The 16616-nt window shown below is 38.7% G+C and overlaps 1 protein-coding gene across 1 annotated transcript; it reads left to right on the top strand.

Moving 5' to 3' along the window:
* Nucleotides 1-1327: 1327 nt before the first annotated feature.
* LOC124273952 lies at nt 1328-15600 on the top strand. The gene is made up of 11 exons (XM_046712669.1): nt 1328-1536; nt 3900-4024; nt 6343-6439; nt 7847-8011; nt 8497-8740; nt 9624-9694; nt 11031-11219; nt 12587-12711; nt 13254-13350; nt 14327-14491; nt 15126-15600. Exons 1-11 carry the CDS (start codon nt 1365-1367, stop codon nt 15368-15370), a joined length of 1695 nt encoding a protein of 564 aa, XP_046568625.1. The 5' UTR covers nt 1328-1364; the 3' UTR covers nt 15371-15600.
* Nucleotides 15601-16616: the final 1016 nt, after the last annotated feature.

Raw genomic sequence — 16616 nt, 5'->3', positions numbered from 1 at the left:
TATTGTAAGCTTACTACTTTCAAAGTGTACCCAATGAGCATATGCCTTTATGACTTCACGTTGTAGATGCTTCTGTACTATAGTGAATACACTAGGCTCGTTTCCTAGACGCGCTTCATATCAAAGGGCTTAAACATGGACTGGTCAGTTTGGAGTCAGTGTAATGTGCGTGCAGGGTATTCATGCTAACCTCTGACATGGTAACTCTGTGGGATGGCAGTAAAAAACATAAAACATAATACTTCTGGACTACAACAAGCAACCACACACTCGTGTACTTTGCGACACAGCTTCAATAATCTTGGAAATTAACACTCAGTAACCAATAACCCTCACCTCACCGTGAGTGACGGTATGTGACGTGCATATCATCTGTGCCACTCATACATTTAAGGGATCATCATAAGTGGGTCCAGAACCTTTTCAACTAAACCTATGGATAATTTGTCATTTTATGTTTACTTAGGAAACAATATGTGAAATGTAACGCATGATATATTTTGGATTCCACTTTCTCAGTAAAGTAGAGATTCTAATATTTCTCAGACCCTCAGAGTCCTGCACCTAATCGCCTGTACTTTAATGAGAAAGTGTAATTCCAAAAATGGCATGTGATGGGTGCCAACGGTGTTGCGATCACTTGGTATCATCACTACTTAATCGCGAATGTTTATGATTACAGAAATGTTTTTTGCCTCTTTTATTGACCGATAACATTACATACGACACGACACATAATCTGTAACGCAACACAAACTCTAATGTAACATGTAGTCATTCCACGTCCATCATTTTTTTAAAAGGCTTGACATTTGGACATTGGATATACTGCAAAGTCACACAAACAGATTTATACAGACATTACGATACTTGATTTACATACATTCTGTGTCATTTGTGAAGTTCAGAAAGGAACTGGGGTCATCACATGGCTATAACATAGGCCTTAGCGCTGTCATACTCACAGTCACGCAAGCAAATAAACAGAGAAAGTCAATTACAGGCCTGACACATGAACAAAAACACCGGTGTTGTTCTGTTGAGGAAATGGAAATTGGGGCATGTCGTTTAATGTAAACATGAGCAGGAAGTAGCATGCTACTTCAGGAAAACACTGCTGTCGTCAGAAAACTCCTTACACAAATTAAGTACCATAAGTGCAAAGAACCCTCATTTATGAAACGGAACTATGTATGTCATGATAATATTTTAGAAGTGGCACAAGTGGTGACGGAAAATTATCAAGGACCCAATTAGTATCACATCATAACATTCGCAGCCACATATATCCGCAGATATAATAGTTTAATGTAGCAACACGCTATTCACAGTTGACGTGCGTCTTTTGACTGACACCATAAAATATGATTTGGATACTCGTTGTTTCCCAGCTCTTATTTGGTTTTTCAACCAATGCAAACATTGTAAAGAAACATTGTCAACTGATAGAAGAGTACAAGGAATTCCAGAGTACCATGGATACATATCTGGCATCGAGCGACGACGTCTGTCAAGGCGAAACTGAAAACTACACTGGTGAGTGTCACATTGCGTCATCTTTTTTGTAGATTTGGGCTTTACTGATGGCCTGATGGAGAGCGTCTGCACGAGGGATGTCGTATTTCTTTATTTCATACTGAAAGGCCACAGGCCTATAGTACATTGATTAATCATGTGCGGGTAGTAGAGCATTCTTTCGGAGAATAAAAGCTTTATGGATATATATGGACAATCTTTCTATATGTGTTTTACTGGAATTATTCATCAATGATATAAACTTATGCATTTCAGGATGTACATAATAATATTTCTTTATATATCTATTTCTTAACGATAAGTATGCTGGGCAAACACATAAAAAGTGAAATTCATCTTCGACCTCGTGTAAGTTGCACATTTGGCAGATTCTACTTTCTTTCTCAATACCTTGGTATCTCCCAGTTTCAACATATAAATCATGCGCGGAGCAGCGGAATCTCGACAATGAAGATTTATATTTCCTTATGGTCAAGACTGAAAGATAATGTTCTGCATATATGGAATCTTTTATCATTTTGTAATAAAAACATTTATTAGATAATGAGAGACTAGTTATTACCAATTTTGAAGGAATATATCTTTAAGTCTTTGTTCAACTGTACAGACAAAGTGAGAATGACATTCTACAAATTGTTCATGCCAGGCATTGCCGAAGCCGATGGATGATAATAACTGTTTTATGTCTGTTACCCAATTACGTTTCCCATGGCTATCATATAGTATCATCATTTCATAACATTTTCTTGGCAATCTGTGTGAGGGCATTGTTAATAATTTCAACCAATATCTAATAATTTTTACATTTGATTCTATGTACAATGGATATCTTCCACATTCTCCGTAGACCATACAAGTTGACGTGGCTGTTTTTACGCCCAGAAATTTCTTGCATGCATACAAATTGACTTTTTCTATGACATCAAAAGTTTTAAAACCCCATACTTCTGCACCATATAACAAAATTGGGTATATTTTGGGGTCAAATATTTTGAAACAAGACTTGTAAGACAAGTCGCCTAAAATATGTATATATTTTATTATACCTATTAATATTTTCTTTGCTTGTATAGCTGCCTGTGATGTGTGTACTGCCCATGAAAGATGATTGGTAAAATGTACGCCTAAGTATTTATACGAAGTGGTTGTTTCCAGTCTTGAAGAACCATTTTTCATTATTGGCTAGCTTACCTCCATTTTTAAAAACAACTATCTTTGTTTTAGACTGGTTTACAGTTAGTTTCCATTTATCACAATAATTCTCTAGTTCAATAATTTCTATTTGTAGGCCTTTAATTGTGCTTGAAAACAATATGATGTCATCGGCAAATAGTAACAGGAATATTTGCATTATATCTGGATGTAATTGGATACCGTTTGAACAGTTTTCTTGGATTTGGGTTGCTAGTTCATTTATGAAAAATGTAAATAGAAAAGGGCTTAATATACAGCCTTGTCTGACTCCTAATTGGCTCGGAAATGTATCTGATAATACACTTTTACTCCTTACACAAATTTTCACATTTGCATATATGCTCCGCAGTAATTTTCCAATTTTGCGACTGACACCATTATGCCCCTATCTTCTTCAAATGCTTAAATACGACCCGGGCATAGTTTACTGGTTAAAGTGTTCCTTAGTCATGCCACATTTTAGAGTCTCGTCCCCATGGCACTGATTGACTATTTCTGAAAGCGTCGTAAAACCACACTCGTCCGTTTCTCATTCAAAATCTTCAAAATAGGTCCTTACCTGTTTATCTACAGCTACAGACTTGTGTATTACCTGTGTGTTAATGTATCTTTCTATGAACACCATCGGATCCCTCTGGGGTAAAACTGCCACATTTTGATATAACTGCCACTTTCTAGATGAATCCATTGTCATGTTAACGGCCTTACAAAACCAATGAAACATAGAAAATTGTAACTCGACATCCACTTGACAACACTACATTTTTAACAACTGTTGCATTTTGCCCTGTTTGAAAGATTTTCTTTGCATTATTTACCAAAAGACAAACACGTTATATTTCGTTGCCCTATCTAGAGTGCGAGGGAAAAGGGGTTAAAATGCCAGACACATGTTGCTATAACTACCACTTTCTACATGACTCCAGTGTCATGTTATCAGCCTTAAAGACGAAGTTAACCGCTTAACAGGATGTTCCCTACAGCTGCTATAGATTGGGTCCGGAGGCTGAATCCAGTCAGGATGTAAAATTAACGTTTATGTGTGACCATCGAATAACTGAGTCACATGAGTACATATGTGAAAGCATCGCCAATCTGAATTGCCTTATGAAAAAGGCATCTCCAGGTTTGACTTATGTATTTATGTTCATATTTATATTTATTTTTAGATTGTGCAAGTATTTTGAAGGAGTATCCTAATGCTGGAGATGGCGTGTACAGGATACAACCCTCAGACGAACAAGGCTCCTTCAAAGCGTACTGCGACATGACCCAACATGGAGGCGGCTGGCTGGTAAGTATATATGTATATATATACATGCACGACGCGTCGTTATATATCCGTGCTGTAATAAGCTTGGTTTAAAAAAATGGCAATTTGGCAATGTAAACAAATATTTTCAAACCCAGGAAAAGAATACATTTTGGGGAATTGGAAAAAGCACTGACCAAAAGCAACCATCCCAGCTTCAATGGTACCATGACATGATACTCATTCTTTCTACTACCCATCAAAATTACATTTTGGGTAGTGAGTGAGAAAGTGCATTGCACTTACCAAATGCAACCATCAAAGATACTGATAACATCAGTCTCATTCTTCACAAAATGTTAAATTTACAGTCTTAAATCAGCTAGATTTATTTCTGAACGTATTTCCAAATTCTTAAACAGAACAAAGGTTATTCGGTATTTATCCTGAAATGCCAACTATGCATCATGGCCACATGTACATGTAAAAGCAATCATTTGTTATTGCGTGATCCCAGGTGTTTACGTGATCAATCATACTCGTGCTTCTGAAGTTTTCTGATTTTTCAGTTTACTGAAAGCACGGAAAGGTCGGGGATTGTGAAGAGCATTAATTCATAAAAACAACTCCTTACAATTGGAGGTCATGTATGATGGATTTTTGCGTGTATATGATCCCAGAACAAGGTCAGGTGCAATCCTTGCACTGCAGCCACACACGATCATGATCTACTTGACCTTCTGAACATGTGTGATTCTAAATTCCATTTCATGATGAACCCGTGAAGATCCAGGTTAGAATTGATCTTCAGTAACCCATGCTTGTCGTAAGAGGCGACTAACGGGATCGGGTGGTTAGGCTCGCTGACTTGGTTGACACATGTCATCGTATCCCAACTGCTTATATCGATGCTCAAGCTGTCGATCACTGTATTGTCTGGTCAGGACTTGATTACCTACAGACCGCCGCCATATAGCTGGAATATTGGAATCCAGGAGGAGAAAAGGAGTGATAATCACTTGTTACTATTAGATCACAAATCTAAAATATTAACTAAATGTCTAGAGTTACCAGAGACTTTATCCTTGTATATGTACTGATTGAAGTTTGGTGTCAGTTGTTGAAAGTTCAATGCAGACGAAGCCTCTTGAGTTGTCGGTCTTGAAACGTCGATGTTAGCAGATTGATGAGCGTAAATCCAAAGTCGTCCCTTCATCTCAACACCCACCCCTTATATACCTATTATATAGTTCGAGATTTTCCTGACAAAAGCCATGCCACACCGCCAAGTTGTCAGGGCTTCCAGAATCCCACCGGAAGCAAAACAAACAAAGGGAGCAACTCCTCAGTCCACTCTTAACAGGTGAAATTACATAGCCTAAGTAAAAGATGCCAGTTCAAATCCACATTCATTAAACTCTTGTGACCCATAATAACTAAAAATGAATTAATGTGACTTCATAATCAATAAAAACGCACCCTCATAACATGTTTAAATGCGCGTCGAGCCTTGGCATTTCAAATATTAACTTTGTCTAAATTATGGACTGTAGGATGTTTGCAAAAATATTTTTCAGCTTTCTTCCTGTACATTCTTGTCTGTTTGCATTCATTTTTGAACCATGGTTTACGAATGCGTGGAGTTGCAGAGGACTTTGGAATTGTTCTGTCAGCAATGTTATTAAGTATATCCCCAAAAGACTGAATAGGATCTTCACTTTTCCTGAATAGGTCATGCTTCTAGCGTTCAACAAAGAGTCTCATATAATGACCAATCAACTTTGGCGAAGCCCCTTCTGGATACAGGTGGATCATCGCCAGGTTTTATTGTTTTGAGTATGGTGGGAAATTGATCACTCCAACATAGGTCATCATGGACCATTCATTCAAATTCATTATATAAGGTTGAATGGGTGAGTGGTAGATCCAGGAAGAATATGTTCCCGTAGCTTGATGGAGATAAGTGGCTGAATCATCATTGAAAATACATAGATTTGTATCGCAAATAAGTTCCTCAAGGATTTTACCTTTATTATTATTGTGGACTCTTCCCGAAACGGGTTGTGTCCGTTGAGGTCACCCATGATGATAAATGGGTTTGGAAGCTGACCATATAAATGTTGTAGACCCGACTGTCGAATGTCAGAAGAAGGGGGCATAGACAAGCTGCACAGAGTCGATGCAATGTGCAGGGTCAGACCAACAGCTAGAGTCTGAAGATTTGTATTAAGTGAAACAGGGCTATGTATTATACCGTACCGCATTAAAATGGAGGCACCCCTAGTTCAGCGTAAGACTAAACCCACTTGCTCACTCCCATTTGATGATGAATTCTGAAATTAGAACATGTTATGTTGAAGGTGATACAACGGAGAGTGGATGGCCTGGTGGATTTCTACAGGACGTGGTTTGAGTACATGGACGGCTTTGGCAACCTCACAGGGGAGTTCTGGCTGGGTAAGGATATATACAAAGACAAAGTTTAAAAGACCATTCCACTTTGCACATTTCTTATGGAAACTAACAAATCCACCACAATAACAAAGGTGTAGGTGTTATCAATGTTTTCAGAACTCCAAACAGCTGACAGAATAAGTATATTTTAGGAAAACGATAAGCTTATCACACTATAAGTTTAAAAACCAGTCCATTTTCCCTGACTGAAATCTTTGGACGTCAGTAAAAAAATACATTCAGTGTAGTTCAACGTTGACGAGACTAAATCACGTTTTATGTCTTTGTATTCATTGCAATTCTTGCTTTCTGCTTAACTGACCTGTTCATGTACAAATGAATGCACAAAGCCATGGCACAGTGGTCTACTTCCACGGCTTGCGAATGTTACGGAATCTGAAATTACAGTTGAGGGAATTCCCTTTCTGCCTACCTGTCTCATCATGCATAACACCTTTTGCGATATTCATTCATATTCTGGGTTGTCCCTTCCAGTTGATTTTAACGCAGAGAAACTCATTTGTATATGGCGCTGTTGCCATAATACTTTAGTTTATAATGTTCACAATGTGGATAGTTATTAAAGGGTTAGGGCACTATTAAGACTCACTCACTCACTCGAAGGACAGGAGGACAGACGATTCCCCATTTAATATTTCAAATGGTGAGGGACAGCAATGTGTCTACAGACCTCTGGGGAGCGTTATGCTTAAGTCTAATTCATGGAATGGAACAGTTTTGTGGATTGTTTTCGGTGATGATCTAGAGTGAAATAAGTGTCCGTCGGGAACCCTTTCAGGACAAGTTGACACGTGAGATCAGATTCTCTTACGACTGTCAATTCCGTTTGTTAAACCCCATGCGCCAGAATTTACATTCCAACTGGATAATTGCCCGTCTTAACACGACCGGGACTGCTGTGGTGTATTTGGACTCGTTATGCCAATACTATGGAGGTTAAACACGTTGTTCAGCCGACTTCTTATAATCGCAATATCCACCCATCAAAAGATGGGTGGACATTGTTTCTAATTTCGTTACATTAAAATATTTAGGAAAACCCGAAGAATTTGCTTTCTGTGCCCATCCTTACACATATGGCGTTGCTATGGCTATGCTATTTGGGATTATCACATTTATACAGTGGACATTAAATATGCTGTTTAGCAATCTTCTTATGATGTCAATATCCACCTACTAAATTTTTGGTGTTGTTTTATTTCCAAATTTAGAAAAACATAACAATGCAAAATGCACAGTTACTTTTTGTTTATTGCATTCTTTAACAGATGAAAATATTACTTTGAAACATTTTCATATGCATTATCCTACGTTATGAATTTACTGAATTTATTGTTTTGTATGTGAACTCAGAACGTATTATGTAGAAAGTATTATATACCACTTCAGGTAACGAGAAGATACACCGTCTCACCAAACAGACAACCTACGAACTACGAGTGGACCTCACGTTTACAGACGGGGAGACTGGGTTTGCCCACTACAACAACTTCCGACTAGGCGACATGTCGACCTTCTACACTCTTGCCGTCAGTGGGTTCACGGGCAATTCAGGTAAATGATGTCAATAGTATTTGTCTCGTATAATCGAGACTGATTATTTCGTTTGTATTTAGAATATTTGACGTATATATTCCATGGACGCCGCATTCTTGCTTTTGTAATGTTTAAGGCATATTTCACTTTCAGTTGTTTTGTTGTATTTAGTCCACCTACCTTCGTTAGAAGGTGAAATATGCATTGACATAGCGGGATTTGGCATTAGGATTTGGCGTATTGAAACTGGACCACATGTTTTTCTTCATCAGAATGAGATTGTGAAATATCGTTGTACGTTATTATTTTGTTGTTTTGAATCATGGTGTACAGAAGAATAGCAGAAGACTTAACTTCAATTATTAAAATATAAAACAGTTTCATTAAACATTTTTAGGCTATATTTTGGTCCGGCTCATCAAAAAAACAATGTTTTCCTGTTTTATAATCGCAGTTAAAGTAATTGGATTGTTGCTTGTAAAGTATGATTTTCTATTTTTCAGGTGACAAAATCACGTGGCATAATTCTAGGCGCTTCAGTGCTAAAAACCTGGAGTTGGACCTGAATAAAGGTGAAAACTGTGCTGTGAAGTATCACGGAGCTTGGTGGTACAATGCTTGTCACCTCTCCAACCTCAATGGTCTTTACAACGATACCACAAATAGAGGAATGAAATGGGGCACTGTCCTTGTTTGCACACATACAAGTATGAAAATTCGCCCAAAACACAGCACCGAAGAAGACTAGTGTGTGCGAGGCCCGATGGTGTATTGCTGTGACTGGTATTAAGAGCTAACGAAAGCATAGACTTTCAAAGGACTGTTTCTCAATGTCTTTATGTCCAATTTCAAGGCTGGACCTTCACGTTCGAGAGCGCCCCTGTAGTGTAGTGGGTATAGTGTCTGCTCTAGGAGCGGAAGGGCGAGGGTTCGATTCCTGGAGTTTTATTATTATCAGTGTTCTTTCCGTGTCTGCTGCCTCAAAGAATTAAAACATGGACTGGTCAGTTTGAAGTCAGTGTAATGTGTCCGAATGGGTTATCCATGCTAAACTGTGACATAGTACCTGTTGGGAGCACTATAAAACCATAAATAATCTTAACTACTACAAGCAAACACACGCACTTGGTACGTCGCGACACAAGTTCAATAATCAGGAACGTTAAACAAACAGTAACCCTTACCTCTTGACACTGTAAGTGTCAAGATTTGTGACGTGCATGTCATTTACGTGCAACTATAACTAAATCTTTGGCCCAGGATAATTTGTCATTTAACGTTTACTTACACCATGTGAAATGTAACGTATGATATATTTTGAATTACGCTTTCTCAGTAAAGTACAGATTATAGTACATCCGTTGGGTTGAGTCCCATCCTACAATTTGTCACAATTACATAATTACACAATCATAGGGAAGAAATTAAAGCAGCTTAAATCAAACGTTCGGGTGTACCAATTTATCAGAGCCTTGTTCTTTGATGGCAAGAAACCTAGCATATGCTGCACTCTTGTACACATAGTCCACGAAAGATAAACTCCTATTAACTAGTTGTGCCAACTATCACATATTAAGGTGGGTACATCGAGAACACATACAACTACCTCACGTAGCTTTAACATTATCAGCTTAGATTATCAGTGGTACAGATCAGAATCTACAGCACCTGGACTGGATGCCTGTTGGACAGACATAAGGCGTGAGACAGTTTCATATATAGAGGATATTATATGAGTACACATGTCATACTATGTTTACGACACGAGTGCCTAAATGTTGGTATTTCCCGAGCGAGAGCGAGGGATATACCGATATTTGGGCACGAGTGTTGTAAAAAGCCAGAAGGATGAATTTCCCTTCATGTCCAACAACATTCAAGCAGCTACAGTTTGTGAGTGAGTTAGGTTTACCGCCGCTTTTAGCAACATTCCAGCAATATCACTGCGATGGACACCAGAAATGGGCTTCACACATTCTACCCATATGGAGAATCGAATGCGGGTCTTCGGCGTCACAAGAGACGCTTTAACCACTAGACTAAACCACCGCCCCACCGCCTACAGCCTTTGCCTTCTACAATCGAGCATATTGTACCAGGACTACAGAGAGCGCAATTCCACTCTTGTCCCAAAGTTATTTACGGAGAGTTACAACAATCAAGATCTAACCAAAGCTTCAAATAGGTTTATGGAAGACATGTGGAGAACATTGGTCGCATCAGTGAGAACATATAGGACCGATGCAATTCCTTAAGTTGACTTGTGCCTTGTGGTCCCTTTTTCAGACTGATAATTTACTTACCTGTTCATATGTTTGTGATGGTTGCCCACCGGTTTGACAAACATCAGGTTTCATCAGTATTTAATTGCAAATCATGAACACTTGCTATAGTTGCAACCGTCCAATGTCCTTTGAGTATAGATTTCTTATGATCATAGAAATGCATTTTGCCTCTTTTAATGCCAGGTAACATTACAAACGACTCAGCAGATAATCTGTAACGAAACACAAACTCATTCCACGTCACATGAAATTATTATACATGTACTCTCTTCTTGTAAAAAGCTTGACATTTGGACATTGGATATACTGCAAATCCACACAAAAAGGAACTAGGATCATCACATTGCTATAACATACGCCTTAGCATCGCTGTCATAATCACACTCATGCAAAGCGAATAAACAGAGAAAGTCAATTACAGGCCTGACACATGAACAAAAACACTGGAGTTGTTCTGTTGAGGAAATGTTAATTAGGGAATGTCGTTTGATGTAAACAAGAGCAGGAAGTAGCATGGTAAAGCAGGAAAACACCGCCATCGTTAAAAATTCCTTACTCAAATCAATTACAGTAAGTGCAAAGAACCCTCATTATGTTACGGAACTATGTTTGTCATGATAATATTTTACAAGTGGCACAAGTGGTGACGGAAATCACCGAGAAGCCAATTAGTATCACATCATAACATTCGCAGCCACGTATATAATAGTTTAATGTAGCTACACGTTCTTTATATTTGGAGCAAGTCTTTTGACTGAGGCCATACAATATGATTTGGATACTCGTTGTTTCCCACCTCTTGTTTGGTTTTTCAACCAATGCGAACATAGTTAAGAAACATTGTCAACTGATAGAAGAGTACAAGGAATTCCAGACTACCATGGATACATACCTGGCATCGAGCAGCGACGTCTGCCAAGGCGGATCTGTCAACTACACTGGTGAGTGTTACATTGCGCCATACCTTGTTAAGATTTAGACCTCTTATAGCTTTTGGTCCCATAAATGGCCTAATGAACAAAGCGTCTGCACGGAGATCGCACAGTGGGTGGTTTGATCCCCATAGCTGTGTCATGCTTAAATATCGTACGTGTTCCTTCCCTGTCTCATCTCACCATGACACCTTAAAATGTTTAAACGACTAGTGGATAACTAACTGGTTAAAACATTAGTCATGACACATATCCTAAGCCCCTATTCCTCGAAACGTTCGTAGTCCTAAGAATTGTTAACTTTGATCGTAGTCAATGTGTTAAGAATGGGTTTAAGAAGTTCCTAGGGCTACGAACGTTTCGCGAATAGCTTGCCAGGTCGATTGCAAACATGGGAACCAGGCATAAAGCCACTTTCCAGTGTCTCTTCCCATGGCAGGGATTATTTCTGAAAGCGGTCGAAAACCGTATTCGTTCGCTCCTCACTGAAAATCTGAGTGTATTTTCACTATGTGTTAATGTGTCTTTCCATGAACACCATCAGGTCCCCAGTGTCACGACTTTCGACAACACTACATTTTGATCAACTGATCAACATGTTGCCATGTTTAAATGATGTTCTTTGCATTATACCAAAAGCCGAACACGTGACATTTTGTTGCCCTATCTAAACTTCGAGATAAAAGGCGTTAAAATGTCAGACAACGCTACGTGTTTATTGTCCTTAGTACTCCAATGGACTTGTTGAACTTCTTTCCAGTGGTGAATAATCCACCAGGTTTTTTTTCAGCTTGACATTGTATTTTTATTATATTTCATTCAAATCTGGTCCCCAACAGCTTTTCAATTTGGTGATGGGGCACATTTGGTCGAGTCCTCATACTGCCTTGAGTTACCTTCCATTATTACCTATTATTGTGTGTTCGAATCCAAGATCCGTCCTTATTAAGCATTTTAACCTGAATCCACTTGATATTTTAAGTCTAAGACCTTGGATTTTCCGCCACATCAAGCTGATACACCATGATATTACTGCTTTACTGATCTCAGTGTTAGCAATTATTTGCAAGAGGGTACATGTGTGGGTCATCAATCTAATATTGCTTTGTAAAAATAGGTCCTACTTGGTATATCTACACTTACTGTTTTGTAAACATTCCCTCACTCACACATTCATTCATTCAACAGCTTCATGCTCACTGCAGCTACAACATTTTGGGTCCGGAGGCTGAATCTCAACAGGATGTAGATTTAACGTCCATGTCTGGTCATTGAATACCTGGTTCCAAAAGTACATATGTGAAAGTATCGCCAATCTGAAATGACTTATAAAAAGGCATTACCAGGTTTAACTTATATATAAATATCTATTTTAGATTGTACAAGTATTTTGAAGGAGTATCCTAATGCTGGGGATGGCGTGTACAGGATACAACCCTCAGACGAACAAGGCTCCTTCAAAGCGTATTGTGACATGACCCACCATGGGGGCGGCTGGCTGGCAAGTATATACATTATATAACCTTCTCATCTGACAAGTGCTGAAATAAAGGTGGTTCCAAAAATGGTTTATTTGCCGGCAATGTAAACAAATAGAAAAACATACATTTGGGGGAATTAGAAAGAAAGCACTGACTGAAGGCAATCATTCGCGCGGTTCAGTGGTACCATAACATCAGTCTCATATTTTGGGGTATGAATGAGAAAGTGATGACCAAAAGGAACCATTAAATATTTTGTGGTACGATAACATCAGTCTCATTCTTCCCACACTGTCTTAAACGAAGCTTGACTGATTTATTTCCTAAACAGAGCAAAGGTTATTCGGGATTTATCCTAAAAGGCCAAGTATGTATCATGACCACCTGAATATGTGAGATAAATCATAGATCAGTCGTTGAGTCGCGTCAAACGATTTGTATTTATACCATAACATGTCAAGAGATTGGGTCGTAACCTTGTGTAGAAATACATAGTTTGATTGTTTTGTAATCTTGTAACGTGGGTGTACATTGTTGCACATCTGTATATTTCGTGTTGAAGGTGATTCAGCGGAGAATGGATGGGTTGGTGGATTTCTACAGGACTTGGTTTGAATACATGGACGGCTTTGGCAATCTCACCGGGGAGTTCTGGCTGGGTAAGGATGTGTACAAAGACACAAGTTTAAAAGACTTTCTACATTACTTTTCACTTATCTCATGGACAGAAACAAATCTACCACAAGTACAATGGTTCAGACTTTATGGATGTTTTACGGAAATCCAAACAGCTGAAAGAAGAAAATAAAATACAAATTACTCATACATTTGTCCCACAATTATCTCGAACTTATATTTTAGACAACATATCATATGATAAGCCTAAAGGCACTATGTCACACATTTTCGATAATATTTTGGCATATAGTATACACACTGGGGCATTTGCGCGTTTACTTTAGCTTCCTATTGATGCAATAAAAGACGTATTACCCTTGCCACTTGCCTGAAATCGATAATTGAAACTTCGAGGCAACAGAGAACATTCGCCATATATGGAATGTAAACAACTGCCCCGTACATCAAAAACTGTCGCACGTAGTGTTGTCAGTGTTTGCCGAACTGGTTTCTGTGTCCAAAGTAGTTGTAGGATATTCGTAAAGAGAGCTCCAAATGGACATAACTCTATGGGTTCCACTTGAAATAATGTTCGGCCGGCAGAGGGCGCGAGGGTCGAATTAATGCAACGTTGCATTAATTCATTCGAAGGTTTTAATTTAATACTGTAATCTAAATACGTAATTTGGGGGGAAATCTAAATATGGTATCTTCCCTGAGGGCGCGATAGTTTATATTTTTGACAGAAATGCATTATTTATCTTCAGAGAAGTGATATAGTGCCTTTAACAACCAGCCCATTATTTACAGTGTGACTGACATCTGTTGACATCAGTCAAAACATATTCAAAGGAGGATTTCAAAAAGACAATATTATTTGTTTTCTTTGTATTCATTGCAATTCTTGCATTCTGATCAGCTGAACTGGTCACGTACAAATGAATGTACAAAATCATGGCACAGCAGTCTACTTTCACTACAATCGAATGTCAGAGAAAGTACTTACCACCATTTCAGGTAACGAGAAGATACACCGTCTAACAAAACAGACAACGTACGAACTACGAGTGGACCTCACGTTTACAGACGGGGAGACTGGGTTTGCCCACTACAACAACTTCCGACTAGGCGACATGTCGACCTTCTACACTCTTGCCGTCAGTGGGTTCACGGGCAATTCAGGTAAATGTTGCCAATAGTATTTGACTGGTTGTTTTCGTTTGTATTTAGAATATTTGACGTTTATATTCCATAGACGCCGCTGTAGTGCTCCAGTGGTGGGAACTGAGGTATAGTTCACTTTCATCAATGGATTAAAACACAAAACTTTAAAATGTCGACCTTCTACACTCTTGATGTCAGTGGGTTCACGGGCAATTCAGGTAAATGTTGCCAATAGAAAATGTCTCGGCGGATAATCGAGACTTGTTGTATTCGTTTGTGTTAAAATATTTGACGTTTATATTCTATGGACGCCACTTTCATGGTTCTGTGATGTTTTCAGGCAAATGAACAGTTTCCCTACAACATTAAATGACAGGGTTATGTGTATAAGTAAACAGTTACTTTAACAAATACCCAGCATTAGATAAGGCGTATTGAAACTGGACTACAGTAGTATCGTATATTCACAATGTACAATAACTTTAGTGTTTTAAACCACCATGTACTCAAGTGTAGCAGAAGATTAACTTCAGTAAAAAGATAAAGCAGTTCCATTATACATATTAAGTACATATTTCTTTCCGGCTCATCAGTAAAACAATCTTTTTTTTCTGTATACTATGAACGTCTAATATGAAGCATGCTTTTTCAGGGGACAATATGAAGTACCATAATTCCAGGCGTTTCACTGCTAAAAACCTGGACCTGGACCTGCACTCGACTGTCAACTGTGCTGTGAGCTATCACGGAGCTTGGTGGTACAATGCTTGTCACCACTCCAACCTCAATGGTCTTTACAACGACACATCAGCTAGAGGAATGAAATGGGGATCTGTCCATGTTTGCACACATACGAGTATGAAAATTCGCCCACAACACAGCAACGAGGAAGACTAATATGTGCGAGGCCCGATGGTGTATTAAGACTTTGAAAGGAGTGTGTACTTAATGGCTTTATGTCCAATTTCAAGGCTGGAACTTTACGTTCGAGTGCGCCTCTGCAGTGTAGTTGGTATAGTGTCCGCTCTAGAAGCAGAAGGTCGATGGTTCGATTGCTGTGCCTCCATTCACTAATGTTTCAGTGTTCTTTACTTTTCTGCCGCTTCTTATCAAAGAGTTAAAACATGGACTGGTCAGTTTGAAGTCATTGTAATATATCTGATATGGTATCCATGCTGAACTGTGACATGGTAACTATTGAGAAGCACTATAAAACCATAATAAATCGTGACTGCTACAAGTACACACACACACACACGCGCGCGCGCTTGGAACTTGGCGACACAACTTAAATAATCTTTAACGCTAAAACCAAGTAACCCTTACCTCTTGACACCGTAAGTGTCAAGATATGTGACATTTGTCAACATTAAATTCATCATAATTTCAAGCAAGAAAATAAACAGCTTGAATCAAAATTTCTAGTGTTCCAATGTATCTGAGCCTTGCTCCATTGTAAGACACCTGCAATATGCTGCACTCTTGTACAAATAGTCCATGGATAAACTAGATCAGTGATTGTTGGTTTTGAGCGGCTATTTTCGTTGCAGTTGTCCAGGACAGTTTTTCATTTGACGTTTACTTTGGAAGCAATATGTGAAATGTTGGCCTTCCTTATGTAAAGCATCAGATAGGTATCCCGTCAGCAATGGGGGCAGAGTTAAGACACAGGTACATACAGACTCATGAATACTGGAACCTTGCAAAACGCGTCAAACAAGAAAGTCCTCAACCTAGCCGAAACTTTTACACGTGTCAAGCTCTGTGGTGGAACTTGAACTGTAAACCAACTGAGCGAGGTCAATCTAATTTACCAGCACTTTAATTAGCTGCTATTCACAATCAAAACAAATAATATATAATAATCTTCTGTCACCGGCAATATGATTCATAATGTCTGCCTTGATTGGCAAGAATAGTGAAGGGAATAAGTCCAAGAAGATTAACTTCATAAAATGGTTGTATCTGACTGGTTTGGGTTTCTTCAATAACGATGGAATAGCAAAGACAGTTCTATTGATTTTACTTACCAAGCTGAACCATAAACAAAAGAAACCAGTTAAACCCCATCATCACTAATGTCTTTCATTTGTCGATATAAGAAACCTTCAGAGTGACAAAAACGCTACTTGAGACATAAGGG

This window comes from Haliotis rubra, unplaced genomic scaffold (genome assembly GCF_003918875.1).
Source record: "Haliotis rubra isolate DU_JTF1 unplaced genomic scaffold, ASM391887v1 Scf1, whole genome shotgun sequence".
NCBI classification, from domain to species: domain Eukaryota; kingdom Metazoa; phylum Mollusca; class Gastropoda; order Lepetellida; family Haliotidae; genus Haliotis; species Haliotis rubra.
The sequence above is the reverse complement of the archived record's forward strand: the minus strand, read 5'-3'. Positions and strand labels throughout refer to the sequence as shown.

Coding starts and splice junctions, on each gene's coding strand:
- LOC124273952 (XM_046712669.1), top strand. CDS start 1,365: ATGATTTGGATACTCGTTGTTTCCCAGCTCTTATTTGGTTTTTCAACC. Junction 6,440..7,846: donor CACAGGGGAGTTCTGGCTGG/GTAAGGATATAT, acceptor ATACCACTTCAG/GTAACGAGAAGATACACCGT. Junction 9,695..11,030: donor CTGTTGGACAGACATAAGGC/GTGAGACAGTTT, acceptor AGCAAGTCTTTT/GACTGAGGCCATACAATATG.